General features: G+C 45.7%; 1 protein-coding gene across 1 annotated transcript in view; it reads left to right on the top strand.

Annotated features, from left to right (window-relative positions):
• The first annotated feature begins 14,074 nt into the window (after positions 1–14,074).
• JAM3 (junctional adhesion molecule 3) overlaps positions 14,075–18,149 on the top strand; it is a 73,399-nt gene continuing 69,324 nt past the window's right edge. The window contains exon 1 of the mRNA XM_010362037.2: positions 14,075–14,302. Within this exon, the coding sequence (XP_010360339.1) occupies positions 14,092–14,302 (211 nt within the window). The 5' untranslated portion in view covers positions 14,075–14,091. The remainder of the gene's footprint in view (positions 14,303–18,149) is intronic.

Here is an 18,149-nt window from a genome sequence, read left to right as displayed (position 1 = left end):
TCAGTTTGTCCCAACTGGAGCCTGGGGAGCTGTGTTTCCATAGATATTGCAAGAGGGCAGAAATTGCCAGGCATTTGCAGTTCCCTGAGCATGATGGAGAGGTAGCTCTGGTACCCCCAGGCAGTCCTCTGAAGAGAGCTGTGGGTGCAGGTCTTTGGAATCAAAGGAAACGGGCTGGGCATGGTGGCGCACACCTGTAATCCCAGCTACTCAGGAGGCTGAAGCAGGAGAATCGCTTGAACCCAGGAGGCAGAGGTTGCGGTGAGGTAAGATCGCACCACTGCACTCCAGCCTGGATGACAGTCTCCAAAAAAAAAAAAAAAAAAGACGGGGGGGAGCAGAAGGCCGGGCGTGGTGGCTCACACCTATAATCCCAGCACTTTGGGAGTCCAAGGTAGGTGGATCACAAGGTCAGGAGTTCGAGACCAGCCTGGCCAACATGTTGAAACCCCGTCTCTACTAAAAATTCAAAAATTAGCTGGGCATAGTGGCGGGTGCCTGTAATCCCAGCTACTCAGGAGGTTGAGGCAGGGGAATTGCTTGAACCCGGGAGGTGGAGGTTGTGGTGGGCTGAGATGGCGCCACTGTACTCCAGCCTGGGCGACAGAGTGAGACTCCATCTCAAAAAAAAAAAGGGAACAGGAGAGACAGAGTGCCGGCAGGGTCTGCTACAAATGTAAAGCAAGTGCTCTCAGACCCTCTCTACTCTACTGACAGGTCATCAGCTTCGATTTGTAAAATGTTTCTCCCCTTTAGGAGTTCACAGTCCAGCAGCAAGACAGCGGCATGCTGTACACCTGTGTTCATATAGAATGTACACAGTGATAGGTGCTATTTCAGCGATAGAACACAGAGCACGTCATTGAATTCTGGCCAGGGTGGGTCAGGGGAGTATAAAGTGGGATGGGACTTGCTCTGTGCCACGCCCTCCCGTGTTAGAAAGCCTTCCATGGCCGGGCACTGTGACTCATGCCTGTAATCCCAGCACTTTGGGAGGCTGAGGCAGGCGGATCATGAGGTCAGGAGATCGAGACCATCTTGGCTAACATGGTGAAACCCCGTCTCTACTAACATACAAAAAATTAGCCAGGCGTGGTGACACATGTCTGTAGTCCCAGCTACTAGGGAGGCTGAAGCAGGAGAATCGCTTGAACCGAGGAGGCGGAGGTTGCAGTGAACTGAGATGGCGCCATTGCATTCCAGGCTGGTGACAGATCAAGACTGTCTCAAAAAGAAAAAGAAAAGAAAAGAAAAGAAAAAACAAAACCTTCCGTAATGCTCCATCTCCCATGTAAAGCATTCAAAATAACTTAGCGTAAGTATCAAGGCCCCATGGCAGATACCCATCCACCTACCATACCATCTGGAAGTCATATATTTCATTTCTAAAATATACCCTTTAATTTTGAAAGTTTAAACTTAATTATCCTTTACTGACCTTTCAATACTCTGAATTTCTTCTAATCCTAGCGGTTCCTGTTATCATTGTCTAGTATTTTAGTTTTTTTAACCCTTCCAGATAGATATTACTCTCATCGTCTTGTAGAGTCGATACTGACTTACATATGTTCATCTGCTTCCTACAGTTTTCGCTCATCGTTGCTCTTTCATCTCATTGCTTCCTCTGGGTATAGATTTGCTTTTTTTAACTTAAGCTTTCCTTTTAAATCATTCATTAGTATTTTGCTCAACAAGTAAAGAGGTGATAAACTCTCTTAAATTTTTTCGCTTTACTCTTGAATCATCACTTAGCTGATACAGAAACCTGGGCTGACTTCTTTTTTACCTTAGCACTTTGAAGCAATTATTTCATTTTGTTCCAGCTTCTATCGTTGTTTCCTAGCAAATAGCCGTCTTTGGACGGTCACTAACCTTGAGATTTTTCTCTTAGTCTTTGAGTTCTGTCTTTCACTGTGTTATGTCTAGGAAAGACCCATGTGGCTAGGTGTGACAAAACAAAATGAGGTATCTCTTTATCCTGGGGTATCCTATTTAGGATAGCTTCTTCAAACTAAGAACTTGTGTCTTGGCCGGGCACGGTGGCTCAAACCTGTAATCCCAGCATTTGGGAGGCTGAGGCGGGTGGATCACGAGGTCAGGAGATCAAGACCATCCTAGCTAACATGGTGAAACCCCGTATTTTGTATTTTTTAGAAAAAATACAAAAAATTAGCTGGGTGTGGTGGTGGGCCCCTGTAGTCCCAGCTACTTGGGAGGCTGAGGCAGGAGAATGGCTTGAACCCGAGGCAGATCTTGCAGTGAGCCGAAATTGCACCACTGCACTCCAGCCTGGGCGACAGAGCAAGACTCCATCTCAAAAAAAAAAAAAAAGAACAAAAACAAAAGCAAAACAAAACAAAAAACAAAAGAACTCATGTCTTTCACCAATTCTGGCAAATTCTGAGGCATTCCCTCTTCAATTACTGCCTTTAGACCCATGTTTTTATTTTATTCCACTACAACATGTTTCTATAGTGCGCATCTCTTAAAATCTTCTTTTTTTTTTTTTTAGATGGAGTCTCATTCTGTTACCCAGGCTGGGGTGCAGTGGCCTGATCTCGGCTCACTGCAACTTCCGCCTCCCGAGTTCAAGCAATTCTCCTGCCTTAGCCTCCCAAGTAGCTGGGATTACAGGCGCCCTCCACCACGCCCAGACAATTTTTGTATTTTCAGTAGAGATGAGGATTTCACTAGGTTGGTCAGGCTGGTCTCGAACTCCTGACTTCAGATGATCCACCCGCCTAGGCCACCCAAAGTGCAGGGATAACAGGCGTGAGCCACCGCCGGCCAACATTTTTTTTCTATTTCTATTTTCTATTTCATACCCTGTGGCTCATCCCGGATAGTTTTCTAAGATCCATCTTCTACTTCACAAGTTTTCTTTTAGGCTACTGTTTGATTCTTCTGGTGAGAGGTTTTGGGTTTTGGTTTGGGTTTTCCTATGTTTCTCTTTTTCTCATCTGCCTGTTCTTTCCAGGCGTGCTTTTTATATCTCTGTGTTTGCTAGTCCTTTCATCTCTCTGTACTTTTCAAGTCCACTTATCTTATTATCTCTTTTGGATCCTTCTGTTATCTCAGGGTTTGGAAGGTGCAGTGCTCCCACCTGTCGGGTAGATACACTGGCTCCCGCCTGTGGTGCGCAATTTCCCCTATGGTTTGTTACCTGTTAACTCCTCTTCATCAGAGATTGTTCCATTCTGTGGGAGTCATTGATATTCTGAGACATACTAGGAACAGTTGTACCTTTGCTTCAACTGGTTCGTCTAGAGGTTTCCCCAGTGTGACCACAGGTTTTACATTAATTTCTGGGCTTGGGGACATCCACACCATGGGAGACGGTATAAGTTCACACCCAACACCAGCATGTGATGCAGGCCTGGAGACTCTGTCGCCCAGGCTGGAGTGCAGTGGCATGATCTTGGCTCATGGGAACCTCTGCCTACTGGGTTCAAGCGATTCTCCTGCCTCAGCCCTCTCAGTAACTGGGATTACAAGCACCCACCACCATGCCTGGCTAATTTCTGTATTTTTAGTAGAGATGGGGTTTTGCCGTGTTGGCCAGGATGGTCTCAAACTCCTGACCTCAAGTGATCCTCCCACCTCGGCCTCCCAAAGTGCTAGGATTACAGGTGTGAGCTACCATATCTGGTTGAGACTTGAGTTTCCCACAGGAAGTGGTTTTTCTTCTCACCCAGAACCTAGGGCAGAAACTGATGGATGGAGTTTTTTCCTGGCCACCTTCCCCTGAGGGAGCAGGGTGTTGGTTCCAAAGTCCGGCTTCGAATGGGCCCTAGGTTCTCTCTGACCCACCCAGTGGATGTTGTTTCTGCTCCCCCAGCTCTTTCTAGGACTTCCTCCTCCTCCTCATACTATCGTGGCTCTGACTTGCAAATTTATTTTGGCTTTGATTTCCTTCCTGTGTTGGTGAGTTGGAGATTTATTTCTCTGTTTCAAGCTCCATGTGCATTTTAATTTTTCTGCCCTCTTATTCAGAATTTCTCTGTGCAATGTGGTAGTATGGCAGACTCCATCATTGTGAGGTTTCCTGGATCCCTAAGAAAAGGAAGGTGCAGTGCTCCCACCTGTCGGGTAGATACACTGGCTCCCGCCTGTGGTGCTCAATTTCCCCTATGGTTTGTTACCTGTTAACTCCTCTTCATCAGAGATTGTTCCATTCTGTGGGAGTCATTGATATTCTGAGACATACTAGGAACAGTTGTACCTTTGCTTCAACTGGTTCACCTAGAGGTTTCCTAGATTTTTCTTCCCATCTCTTCCATGGGAACATGGGTTCTTTGAGGGGAAAAGCAAAACAAAACATAAAAAAAACAAAACCAACCAAAAAACAACGGTGTCCAAGCTATCTCTGGTGCTGGTGATGAGTTCCTAGCAGAAACACAACATAATGTTTGCTAGATGAACAGTTAAATAGTGTTAGGTGATTATCAAGAGTTACTCCAAGTATTTCCCCATCTTCAGGAAGAAAACTTTCTTAATTATTCTAAGCACGAAGATATTCTTTTATTCTTAACATGCTTTATAGGTGGTTCTACGTTGCATGCCCTTATGACACTTGTGTGTTTTTCTTAGCATTCTAACGTGTTTCTTGAACAACACTGTGTGGTACACCCCCCGGGATGCCTGAGATGAGGCCCTTCCTGAACTGGAGGTCCAATTGGAAAATATGATGTGGAAACCATAACTCTGACATGATATGTGTCGTGGTAAGCCACGAGTATCTTGGCCAGTGGTGAGGAGTAAAAGAATTTACCAAGGGCGGACATGGTGACTCACACTTGTAATCCCAGCACTTTGGGAGGCCGAGGCGGGTGGATTGCCTGAGGTCAGGAGTTCAAGACCAGCCTGGCCAAGATGGTGAAGCCTCCTCTTTAACAACAACAACAAAAAGAATTTACCAAGAGAGTTGTAGGTAAAGAAGGACAGATTTATTAGAGAAAGTAAGAAAGTACGGCTGGGCTCGGTGGCTCACGCCTGTAATCCCAGCACTTTGGGAGGCCAAGGCGGGTGGATCACCTGAGGTTGGGAGTTTAAGACCAGCCTGACCAACATGGTGAAACCCCGTCTCTACTAAAAATACAAAATTATCTGGGCATGGTGGCGCATGCCATGCCTGTAATCCCAGCTACCCAGGAGGCTGAGGAAGGAGAATTGCTTGAACCCGGGAGGTGGAGGTTGCAGTGAGCCGAGATCGTGCCATTGCACTCCAGCCTGGGCAGCAAGAGCAAAATCCCATATCAAAAAAAAAAAAAGGAAAAAAAAGAAAAGAAAAAAGAAAGTAGGAAAGTACATTGTATGTTGCTGGGGAGCAGTGGGCAGAACCAGCAGGAGAGAAGCTGACTGCGAAGAGACAAAGGCTGGCTAGGGATTTTTATAGGGTAGTTGTTGGGCGAATTGATAACGCCAAGGGAGCAGTGAGCTAACCTGCATTCTTCTGTCAGCTGAGGTGTCTGACAAATTGAGGCATTTGGTGACGAGCAGGAAGCCTGTGAGTTCTGGACCTTATCTGCTCAGGAGGGCTGCATGTCTTGGGCCGTAAAGAAAGGCAGACCCATAACTTATCTCCTTCCTCTCTTTGTCTATATGTTCCGGACCATGAGGGAAGGCAGATCTATAGCTTATCTACTTCCTCTATCTCTGCTTTCTCCTGGTCATGCCAGCCTGACTCCTTTTCCCTAATTAGGATGCCACAGCGTGATGGGGAGCATTGTGTTTGTCGTAGATTCATTCAAGAGGACCATGTTTGTTTGGAAGAAAATGTTATAGGCCTATTTGGGAGAGGAGCTAAGGCTTCAGGAAGCTTGGGAATGAAAAGAGATGCTCTGAGGCCAGAGTGGCATTTTGCGGGTTGAGCCTGAGGGATAAGGAGAAAGGAAGAGGGTGGAACCCTTGGGAAGGGGGAGGTCATGTGCTTCCTCACGTCGCCAGTGTGGTGTGACTTTCCCAAACTGGCATGCCGCATGGTGAAGAATAAAAAGCACCTTGACAGAATTATACTGAGATACTGAGAAATCCATAATCATAGGGTGATATTTAATAAACCTTTTCCAGGAATTGATAGCTGAATTAAAAAAAAAAAAGTAAGCAAAAGTAGTAAAGTTTTGAGTAGCGTAATAAAGCAATTGAACTGAATAGATACATACTTAGAACTCTAAGCCCGAACATTAGAGAATACACACATGGTACATTTAAAACAATTAACCATTACTAAGCCATAATGTCAGGCTCAACAAATACAAAAGCATTGATTTTACATAGACCTTGTTCTCATCATAGACCAAGGCAGTCTATGATGGCAACACAAGTCCAGCCTCCATATATTGAGAAACTTATAAACAGACTTCTAAATGATAAGTGGTCAAGTAGAGATGGCAAATGAAATTATGAAATACTTGGGACCTAGTGACATTGAAGACAATGTATATTACAAATTGTGGGATGTAGCTACTGCAGTACTTAGAAAGAATTATAGCCTCAAACATACGTATTAGCAAAGGAGGAGATTGAACACAGCATTAGACTCTAGAAGTCTGAACTAGAACCACAGAGAAAATATGGCATTACAATCCAATGCAATGGAGTGTGAGACAGATGCACCCACAGTGTTACAGAAGCACACAGGAGGGCCACCTAAACCATCCTGGAGGGGACTCTGGGGCCAGGAAGTTCTACCATGAGGACATGATGCTGGAAGGGGTTCCAAGAGGACACAGTGGTGTTAGGAAACTGACTAGTTTGAAAGGAAAACAAATCTTGGGACCCTGAAATCACCAAGCTGAGAAGTCAAGCTGGGAACCATGTCAGGCAAGCCTGCCTCCTATTTTATTCCTAAATAAATAGCTATGAAGTTGTTAAATCTCACAATCTGCCCCCAAGGAAATTCCTTGTGGGCCTCAAGATCTTTACTCTAAAAATAGTTCTATTGAATTTTACCTTGGCCATGTAAATTGATAGCTGATCTTCACAGACACAGGATAGAAATTCATCCCTCTGCTCACCTGAGACAAATGCATATCTGTTTGCTTCTTCTGCCCTATTGTTTATGTAAAAAATGCAGATTCACTGAGCTGGACTAAGGCATGCACGACTATTCCTCTACCCCTCTCTCACATGTAAGTTGTGATTTCAGTGAAAGGCTGATCAAAGACCCAAAGTAATGCAGCCTTTTGTCTCCTATCTACCCATTACCTGGAATCCCCCAGTTATCCTGCCTTTCTAGACCAAACCAATGGACATCTTACATGTATTGATTGATGTCTCCTGTCTCCCTAAAATGTCTAAAACCAAGCTGTGCCCGACCACCTTGGGCACCTGTTCTCAGGATCTCCTACAGGCTGCGTCACGGACCAATGGTAACTTATATTTGGCTTGGGATAAATCTCTTCAAATGTTTTACAGAGTTTGACTCTTTTCAGCGACATCAGGCTGACGGGGAGGGTAATACAGGCAGCAAGGACTGCATAGGCAACTGCAATGGCTCACAAGAACTTGGCAGGTTTTAAGAACCACAGCTAACTCAGCGTAGCTAGATTCAGGGCAGTGGATGAGGGGTGGTATGAGATGCTGAAGTTGTGATGCTCATGAACATAGGGTGTGTTTTTTCTTTTTTTCTTTTTTTTCTTTTTTTTTTTTTGAGACGGAGTCTCGCTCTGTCGCCCGGGCTGGAGTGCAGTGGCTGGATCTCAGCTCACTGCAAGCTCCACCTCCCGGGTTTATGCCATTCTCTTGCCTCAGCCTCCCCTCCCGAGTAACTGGGACTACAGGCGCCCGCCACCTTGCCCGGCTAGTTTTTTGTATTTTTTTAGTAGAAACGGGGTTTCACCGTGTTAGCCAGGATGGTCTCGATCTGCTGACCTCGTGATCCGCCCCTCTCGGCCTCCCAAAGTGCTGGGATTACAGGCTTGAGCCACCGCGCCCGGCCAGGGTGTGTTTTTTCATCCACTCCTTCTTTGGTTATACTAAGGCAGGGGTCCCCAATCCCCAGGCTGTGGACTGGTAGCGGTTAGGAACTGGGCCACACAGCAGGAGGTGAGGGGTGGGAAGAAGAGCGTTACCACCTGAGCTCTGCCTCCTGTCAGATCAGCATTAGTCTCATAGGAGCACAAACCCTTCTGCAAGGAGGGATCTAAGTTGCACGCTCCTTGTGAGAAGCTAACTAATCAGCCTGATGATCTGAGGTGAAACAGTTTCATCCGGAAACACCACCCCACCCAACCCTTCCGTGGAAAACTTGTCTTCCACAAAACGAGTCCCTGGTGCCAAAAACGTTGGGGACTGCTGTACTAAGGGGTGTTAACTATATTTTGAAGGTGCTGAGAATTTTAAGCAGAACAATGTGAGCAGATGCTAGTTCTGCAGGGCACAGGCGTCTTATTTTCATTCATTGCAAAGATACTTACTGAGCACCTCTTGTTGTCCTGGGTCATAGTTGCAATTTTGAAAAGATACAGGAAGATATACCTATGGATCATTTTAACAATCCAGATGAAAGATGAGGGAACTGATATTAGGCCAGTGGCAGTGCGGGTGGCCACTGCTTCCCTGTGGGGAGTGCACAAGGAGAATCTTGTACCTCTAAGCTCAGCAGCGTTTCCTGTTTCCTTCCTGTGTTCTGCCCTGGGCAGCAACTGGTGGTAGGCCTGGGGCACAGGGACAGTGCAACCCAAGGAACAATGCCCAGCTGGAAAACAATATATTGCCTGGAAGAGAAATGGACTAAGGTGTGACCTCTGAGTGTAATGGTTGCAGAAGCATAGGTGCCCTTTGGGGATGCAGGATTCAAGTTCTCTGCCCTTCATGGGCTGCGTGGCCATCCCCACTGGAGTAGGTCTCCACTGAGTGTCTTGAGTGCTTTCAGGATTCTGAGAATCACTCAAGAAGACCAAATACATCCATTCTTCCTGATCCCAAATTTCGTGGGAATATAATTTCATGGCATTAAAGACAAACTATAGAGTGTTTTTTTGTTTTGTTTTGTTTTTGAGACCAAGTCTCACTTTGGCGCCCAGGCTGAAGTGCAGTGGTGCGATCTTGGCTCACTGCAAGCTCCGCCTCCCAGGTTCACATCATTCTTCTGCCTCAGCCTCCTGAGTACCTGGGACTACAGGCGCCCACCACCACGCTCAGCTAATTTTTTTGTATTTTTAGTAGAAACGGGGTTTCACTGTGTTAGCCAGGATAGTCTCAATCTCCTGACTTCATGATCCGCCTGCCTCAGCCTCCCAAAGTGCTGGGATTACAAGGGTGAGCCACCACACCCATCCTTAACTATAGAGTCTTATTCAGAGCTTTTGTCTGCTTGCTCAAGGGGCATGGTCTTGAATAATTTCTGGGGAAAAGGTTTCCTGTGGAATAACCCTCTTCACATTAGAAACCTGGGAACTGAATTATGTCCCCGCATTTCCAGTCCTGGAATAGGGTATCCAGAACCTCTGCAGTGGCCACCACTAAAAAGTATCCTTCCCATCCTGGAAAGCTCTGAGCCACACACATTACTCTGTCAAACGCCTTTGGAAGAGCTTTCCCCATTCCAAAGCCCTGAAACGGAGGGTTGACCCTGTCCGGGACTCTGTGTAAAGTGCAAGATCTCAGTAGCAGAGGAGGGAAAAGAGCGGAGGCCCCGGTCTCTCACTGGGGCCGCCAGGAAGTAAACACTCCATGGTGTAATTTGTGTGAAGAGAAAATTATCTCTAATTGGAGGGCTGGAATAAAAATATCTCCCATCTGTAAACAAAGTAGTTGGAGCATCCTGGAGGCATGGGACTGGTGCACCAGACTGCCGCAGGTACCCTCTGGGCCACCCCACCCAGATCGTCTCAGCCCTAACCCACAAGCAGCAGGTGATCCGGGACCTCCCCTGAAGCCAATGAAGGCGGCAGACCTGTCCCTGGGGCTCATCTGTGTCCTCAGCCCCGAGGCACAGTCCAGAAAACAGCCTCTCACCTTCTCCCCAGGCCAGGGCAAATACTTGACAAGTCAAGTGAAGAGGGTAAAAAAATTCTGGTCTGTTTTATGCCATCACAGGGATCCCTCCTGGAAGGTGACTGGGGACGGCTGTTTACTGGCTATCTCCAACACCTTTTCTCAGACACCTTTTCTTTGGTGTCTGCAGGGGCACCTGCTTCTCCACGTCCTCAAAGAAAGAATTGAGGCAGACACCTTGACATAGGCAGCATGGGTGATATTCACAGGACCCAAAGTGAGAAATTCCCAGGAACATCAGCCCTGGGAAAGCAACTCTGTGTCAAGGGCTTTCTCCTGCCTCAGCCTCCCGAGTAGCTGGGACTACAGGCGCCCGCCACCTCACCTGGCTAGCTTTTTTGGTATTTTTTAGTAGAGACGGGGTTTCACCGTGTTCGCCAGGATGGTCTCGATCTCCTGACCTCGTGATCCGCCCGTCTCGGCCTCCAAAGTGCTGGGATTACAGGCTTGAGCTACCGCGCCCGGCCGCCACTGTTTCTTTAGAGGGAGGTGGGAGAAGGTTTTCCTATTTAAATAAAATTAAAGAAGTACTTTGAAGGAAAGAGCAGGGGATAAGAGTTGAAATAAAATGTGGGATAACGTAGTTGAAAATATTGTGAGGAAGATGGGACTTAAAGAGAGGGGAGATGGAGAAACAGAAACACACCCAGGTCTTTGAAAAGCCCTGAAGAAGGCTTTCAAGAAGGGCTCTGGGGTCAGAGACTTCCATTAGTCAAAGGACCCCACTTCTCTCATGCGATGCGGGTTGACTTCAGATGATTGTTCAGGGCTAGAAGAGCATAGTAAAGGAACAGAAGTTATGATCACATTCTTATTTTTCTTTTCTTGAGACACGGGGCATCAGTCAATACATGTAAGGTGTACATTGGTTCTGTCTAGAAAGGCGGGACAACTGTAAGCAGGTGGGGTTGGGATTTCAGGTCATAGGCAGATTCAAAGATTATTCTGATAGAAAGAAATGTCTGGTCTGGCTCTGGGGCAGTGGCTCGCTTCTGTAATCCTAGCGCATTGGGAAGTTGAGGTTGGCAAATTACTTTAGCCCAGAAGTTCAAGATCAGCTTGGGCAACATGGTGAGATCCCATCTCTACCAAAAAAAAGTAGAAAAATTAGCCAGCCATGGTAGCACATGCCTGTGGTCCCAGCTGCTCAGGAGGCTGAAGTGGGAGGATTGCTTGAGCCTGAAGGTCGAGGCTCAAGCATGAGCCATGATTGTGTGCCACTGCGCTCCAGCCTGAGTGACAGGGTAAGACCCTGTCAAAAAAGAAAAAAAAGAAAAAAAGCAAACAAGCAAGCAATCAAGAAAGGAATGTCTGGGTTAGAATAAGGGTTGTGGAGACCAAGTTTTTATCATGTAGATGAAGCCTCCAGGTAACAGGCTTCAGAGAGAGATAGTCTGTTGTATCAGTCTTTTTTTTTTTTTTTTTTTCAGACAGAGTCTCATTGTGTTGTCCAGGTGGAGTGCAGGGGCACAATCTCAGCTCACTGCAACCTCCGCCTCCTGGGTTCCAGCAATTCTCCTGCCTCAGTCTCCCAAGTAGCTGGAACTACAGGCATGCACCACCATGCCTGGTTAATTTTTTGTATTTTTAGTAGAGACAGGGTTTCACCATGTTGGCCAGGCTGGTCTTGAAATTCTGACCTGAGGTGATTTGCCCACCTTGGCCTCCTAAAGGGCCTGGATTAGAGGCATGAGCCACTGCACCTGGCCCTATCAGTCTTAAAATCTGTTTTAATGTTGATGCTGGTCAGTTGGCCTGAATTCCAAAAGGGAAGAGGGTATAATAAGGTATATCTAACTCCCCCATCATGGCTAAACTAATTTTTCAGGTTAACTTTGAAGTACCTTTGGCTGAGAGGAGGGGTCAATTCAGATTGTTGGGGGGCTTAGCTTTTTTGTTTGTTTTTTGTTTTGTTTTGTTTTTGAGACAGAGTCTCGCTCTGTCACCCAGGCTGAAGTGCAGTAGCGCGATCTCAGCTCACTGCAACTTCCACCTCGTGGGTTCAAGTGATTCTCCTGCCTCAGCCTCCCGAGTAGCTGGGATTACAGGTGCCTGCCACCATGCCCAGCTAATTTTTGTATTTTTAGTAGAGACAGGGTTTCACCATGTTGGTCAGGCTCGAACTCCTGACCTCATGATCCTCCCTCCTTGGTCTCCCAAAGTGCTGAGATTATAGGCGTGAGCAACCACACCTGGCCAGGGCTTAGCATTTAATTGTTGGTTTACATTCAGTTCCCTCAGCTCTTTTAAGAAATGCATCTCTCCTTAGTAAGCTACACCTTAGAAATAAGCCTATTCAGATGGATAATGCTGTGATGGAGGCAGAGCCTCCTCAGCCCTGCTCACAGAATGCTTCCAGGGCTTTGCTGCTGGCCTTATTGAGCTCTGATTCCCTTCTGCACAGGGTCAGAGCTCTCCATGGAACAATGAAAACCTAAGGAAGAGCAAACCACTTCACAGCCACGTGTTTCCTACCCCCACTCTGCTGCATCCCTAGTTAGACTTCCATTCCAGGAACTGTCTCAGCTGTTGGTAATAACATACCGACTCCATCTGCAGAAGAAAATCAATGTTTTACAATGAAGCACCTGCCATCCACTCTCATAGGAACCTCTGCCCCTTATGGAATATTCATGCAGCTTTTCTTTGTAATCTCGGTCTGAGTTTCAAAAGATTCCCTAGCAGAGAAGACCATTTAACAGACAGACCATTTTACAGTGCAAACACTGAAAATTCTGCAGGAGAAAAGAGGCACTGGTTTTTGAAAACTGTACTCTGTCCACAGTCAGACACCATCTCACATTTCCAAGTAACCCAAACAGTTCCTTCAGTTAGGTAAATATGTCTGGCCATGTGACCAGGCGCTAAAGGGAATAATAGGGAAAAGAGAGGGCAGAAGAAAATGTCAGTGGGCCTAAGACGAATTTTCTTCTTTTAAATTTCTCAATTTTGTGTTTGATAAAGGGAAAGGGGCCACCATTATAAAACAACTTTTACACACTTTTACTTGTGATTTAGTGCATGGTGACCTGGAACATAAAGGAGGTTTATGAATGGAAAGACAAATAGGATCATAGTAGGTAATTGAGTCATTTTTAAATTTTTATTCTGTCTCTATAAGATTTTTGAGAAGGTAATCAATTCACATAAAGATCCGAGCAGTTATAAAGATTTACAAAGAAGATTATACAGTGATGGAAACTGAAGTATATTCTTGGCAACAATCTCAATGTATTTCACGTTTCCTGGCATTTACATATATAAATTTGGTATACATAATATATAAATATTCTTCTATTTTGCATAAAAACTAAAAATACTGAAAAAGTAGCATGAGTATATGAAAAAGTTAAACATTGAAAATATTAGTTGGAAACTGGCTTATTTTGCTAACAATTATATTCAGAATTCTGTTGCTAGATTGTTGTTTCTGGGAACATTGGAGGTGTACTTTCTATACTTGCTAAAATACAAGCTTTTCAAGTATTTTCCATAGTATTAAGTGAGACTTTAAATACTCCTGCTCTTTTAGATCTAATTTCTGCTTCAGTTTATCCTTCTCTTCATTTTTCCTGTTTGTCCTCATCTTACCTGTTCTTCCCTGGTTTTGCCATCTCCCAGTATTCAGGAATCAGAGCAAATAATTAGTCTGCTTTTCTGCAGAATAAACTATTGGGTATACCATCATGCTTTTGATCTACCACAGAAACAAATTATTTTAGCAAGGCATCACTTTTATGTATTGTATAATGTATGTATTGCTTATGTTTTAAGCAGATTTCAGCTCTTTTCCTTCCATCACATTTGGAATTGGGGGCCCAAAAGATGTGAAGGCAATAAGGCTTCCAAGATAACTGGGCTGCACCCTTATTTGTAAAATAAGAAATACTTTGTTTCCCAAATTTTAAAGGAGTGTTCCTTCTCCGACCTGTTGCGATGGATTTATTCTATAGCTATAGAAATATACCCCGCTTCACTCTTGGACGTACTTCTTTACTCTCCTCCCGCCAAGTTCATTGAAAGAGAACCCATGTGCCGGTCCAGAGCATCGCTGCATCCGTAAGCAACGAGACTTCAGCTTCCTCTGTCACCATGGTGCCGGCTCGGCTGGGCCCGGCGGTCGCTATGGTAACTGGGGCGGGTCGCAGCGTCCTGGCGGGCTGGGCGCATGCGCGCGGGGACTACAAGCTGCGCCGCGCGGCCGCTGGCCCCTCAGCTCCCCTCGACATGGCGCTGAGGCGGCCGCCGCGACTCCGGCTCTGCGCTCGGCTGCCCGACTTCTTCCTGCTGCTGCTGTTCAGGGGTGAGTTTGCGCGTTTCCGCTGTTGGGAGACTAGGGTCTGGGGGCGACGGAAGCAGAGCGGGCCGAAGCGGCTGGAGCCGGTCCGGGAGAGAATAGCGGTCCCGGCTCCGAGGGCTCCCGGGGTCCCGGGCCGGAGGGGCGGCGCGCGCCCGCGTTCCCGCAGCGGGGCTGGGACTCGGGCCTGGCTCGGGCGGGGGCCGGCTGGAGGGGCCCTGGGACCGCCGGCAGTGGGACCTGGGCGGGGAGCTGATTTGGGGTGGGGGCCCGTCCCAGGCAGTGAGTCGGCCCCGGACAGCCGTCGGACCCCGGGGGCGGGCTCCTCCCGGGCGGGCTCTGTGCTGGGCGGTGGGCTCCTCCCCGGCGTGGCGCCCTCCCGGGCGGTGGGCACGGCCCTCTGGAGGGAGCGCGGCAGCTGCGGCGTGGGCGCTGGAACTTGCTGGAAGACCCTGCGCAGCAGCGCTGTGCCCTCCAGAAGGGACGGCGAGCGGGGCCGCAGCTGAGGACCCGCGAGGTAGAGCTCCGAGGCCTGGCGGGCTGCTGGTCACAGCCTCCTGGGGATCTGCAGTTCGTTTGACTCGACACAAACAAAGGAACTGCTTTTCTTTTGCAGAAATAAAATGGATATCAATCCAGTACCTTTTTTGTCTCTGTCCTGGCCGAGGAGACCACGCAGACCCTTATCCGGAAATAGCATTCGGGGCATTTGACCAAGACACACGAATAAACTTGAGTTTTGTCAGTTTTCTTTCCCTCTGTTTGGAATTCTCATTAGATCCACATTTTCCTGGACAGTTGTACAGAGGACTAAAATAGCTTTCGTTTAGTGAGCGTGCACTATCTACTAGGCACTTTGGAGTCATTATCTCCATTACTCCTTTCAGCAACTCTGTGAGGTGGGTTTCATCAATCTGTTTTCTAGTCTGCTTTCCAAGGCTGCATTCTAAGTAAGCAGTGAAGCCTCCACCTCATGTTGACCTAAAGCAGTCAGTACACCACAGTTTTCCCCGGCAGCCGTCCGCAGGTAACCAGACCAGGACCTTTTTCGGTTCTTAGGTCATTTTATTATTTAATTGAGTTGCCACCGTCATCCCATGATGTTTTACAGAATATACAAATTAAAACACGGAGGGACTGTTGAGGAGTGAAGGTGGACAGATTTTGGAAAACAAAGCATTCCTGTGTTTGGTGCTTTATGCTAACGGGATGCTCGTGATGGGCTCTGTGACAAAGGATGAGTTTTAGCGTGTAGATGATATACACTAAGGCACAGTCTATATACTTTGCCTGAAAGTGATTCCCCAAACCAAATGCCGTTGGGAGATAAGTGATCAAAGGCTAGCCAGGGGACAAGGGTGTCAGGAATGTCCAGCACCCGCTGTGTTGGTCACACTGACACTGTCCTATTCACAGCCTGGAACAACTCTCTATTGTTGAAAAGATATGTTCACGTGAAAGTTTGCAGTTTTTGTTGCAGAAGCATTTGGCAGTTTAGCTCAGGAATGAATTTCAACTTGGTAATTTGTTAATAAAACTAGAAAATACGAAGAGCTTCACCTACCCTTAACTTCTGATTTCCTTCCCCTAAGGGACTAGTTTTGTGGCTTTTTTTGCTAGTAGGGGCTGGGATTTACATGCAGAGCATAGGAGGAAGAATCCAATTTTGCAAACTAGTACTAGTGACAAAGAATCGAGGTGATAGGATGTATTAATCCACTTTGAAGGCATGTAGCTGTCTTTTTTTAGTAGGGGGCTCTTTTTCCATTATTTGGTTTATGCTTTAAGCATACCCTAAAACTGTTCTTCCAGAAGTCATGACAACTGTGTCTTTTTTATTTTTTATGATTATTCTCAATTGCTATTACAATTTATTTTCATTTTAAAAATTTTGGTTCTTGATATAATGGCAAATATTTCTTTTGTGGTTACCCTTTGCCAGGCTCTGTTACAAGAATTTAATGTGTACTAATGTATTTAATCTTGATAACTCTAAGAAGTTGTTACTATTATTGTGCCCTTTTGTGGATGAAGAAACAGAAGTATGGAGAGATTCAGACCCTTGTCGATAGTGATATCCTTTGCGTTCTAAATGGGAAATCCTTCATTACTTGTGTTAATCAAATTTTAGTTATTTGTATTATTCCGTTTGACAGTGGAGTTCTTTTAATGGATCAGTTTAAACAAATTATCAAGTTTTCAACACTATGTGGTTTGTATATAAAATATTCTTTTGTTGACTCATGACAGGCGTGGTTCAGCTTTACAAATGTTATGCCACATGTCTCTTTTGAATGATTGTGTACTAATTAGTGTTAGGTTTCCAAATCTTTGATAAGAGAGAAGTGCCTTATTTAGAATTAAAACAGTAACAGTTTTCATTCTTCAGATAAGACAATTTGTGTGCTGAAGCATGTCAAAATCTGAAAAATCAAAATTTCTGGGAAATTTTTGAAAAAATGTTTAATTCTTTTATTTACGTTTGTTTGGACTCCAGTAACATTTTTTAGAATGACATATTCTTTTGTGTTGTTCTAATTCTTAATGATCTGGCAGATATAATCGTTGTCAGACTTGTATGTATGTTTTTAAAAAAACAAAGAACACCTGTCTTGAAAGCAAGCAGTACTTTATATCAGCTGCTCATTCCCACATGACTTGTTGATGGCATTTGTTCTTCAGTGCTTCAGGCTAAGAAGACTGAATGGATAAGTACTAGAGATACTTAATCATAAGTAATTGCAGTATTACATCCAGGCAGAATTATCCACACAACCCCTAAGCTCTATGGAACTTGTTTTTAAGGAAACTCCATGGGGTGGATTTAAATCAATTCTTTTGAAAGCAACCACACTTTCATCAAGTATAAGTTGACCACTTAATGTAACAGACACAGCTGTGGATTTAGTACATTCAATTAGCAGCTGTTAGAGATGTGATATTAGCAAATTCCTTCTCCATAAATTCTTTGAATTTTTTAAAAGCACAAATGTAATGAAAGGAAAATATGTGTGAATGAAGTTAGAATGTATGGAGTCTGCTGAAGAGTACCCTAGTGGTGAAGTTGGATTTTTTTTTTTTTGAGACAGTTTCTGATGCAGTGACGTGAGCTCAGCTCACTGCAAAACTCCACCTCACAGGTTCAAGCCATTCTCCTGCCTCAGCCTCCCAAGTAGCTGAGATTACAGATGCGTGTCACCTTGCCTGGCTAATGTTTGTATTATTTTTAGTAGACATGGGGTTTCACCGTGTTGGCCAGGCTGGTCTTGAACTCTTGACCTCAACCGACCTGCCCACCTTGGCCTCCCAAAGTGCTGAGATTAGAGGCGTGAGCCACTGTGCCCAGCTGGATTCTCTTTTAAGATATGTTTATAGTTGGCAGGGTGCGGTGGCTCATGCCAGCGCTTTGGGAGGCCGAGGTGGGCAAATCACCAGGTCAGGAGATCAACATCTTGGCCAACATGGTGAAACCCTGTCTCTACTAAAAATACAAAAATTAGTCGAGCATGGTGGTGCGCGCCTGTTGTCCCAGCTACTCTGGAGGCTGAGGCAGGAGAATCACTTGAACCTGGGAGGTAGAGGTTGCAGTGAGCCAAAATTGAGCCACTGCACGCCTGACTGGGGGACAAGAGTGAAACTCTGTCTCGGAGAAGAAAAAAAAAAGGTATATTTATAGTCAGGTGGTGTGAATGTTATGCTGTTAAAGTTGAATGCAAATTTCAGATCTTTGTATATACTTTCAGAATTCTAGCAGTATATGCAAATAGCTTCACTGGAGCATAAAGAGATCCTGAAAGAAAGTTTTGGTAAGCACATTCTTTTACACCTAGTTTAGCAAGGACAGTATCCACTG

This window comes from Rhinopithecus roxellana, chromosome 15 (genome assembly GCF_007565055.1).
Source record: "Rhinopithecus roxellana isolate Shanxi Qingling chromosome 15, ASM756505v1, whole genome shotgun sequence".
Classification (NCBI taxonomy): domain Eukaryota; kingdom Metazoa; phylum Chordata; class Mammalia; order Primates; family Cercopithecidae; genus Rhinopithecus; species Rhinopithecus roxellana.
This window is presented reverse-complemented; position numbering and strand designations above follow the sequence as displayed.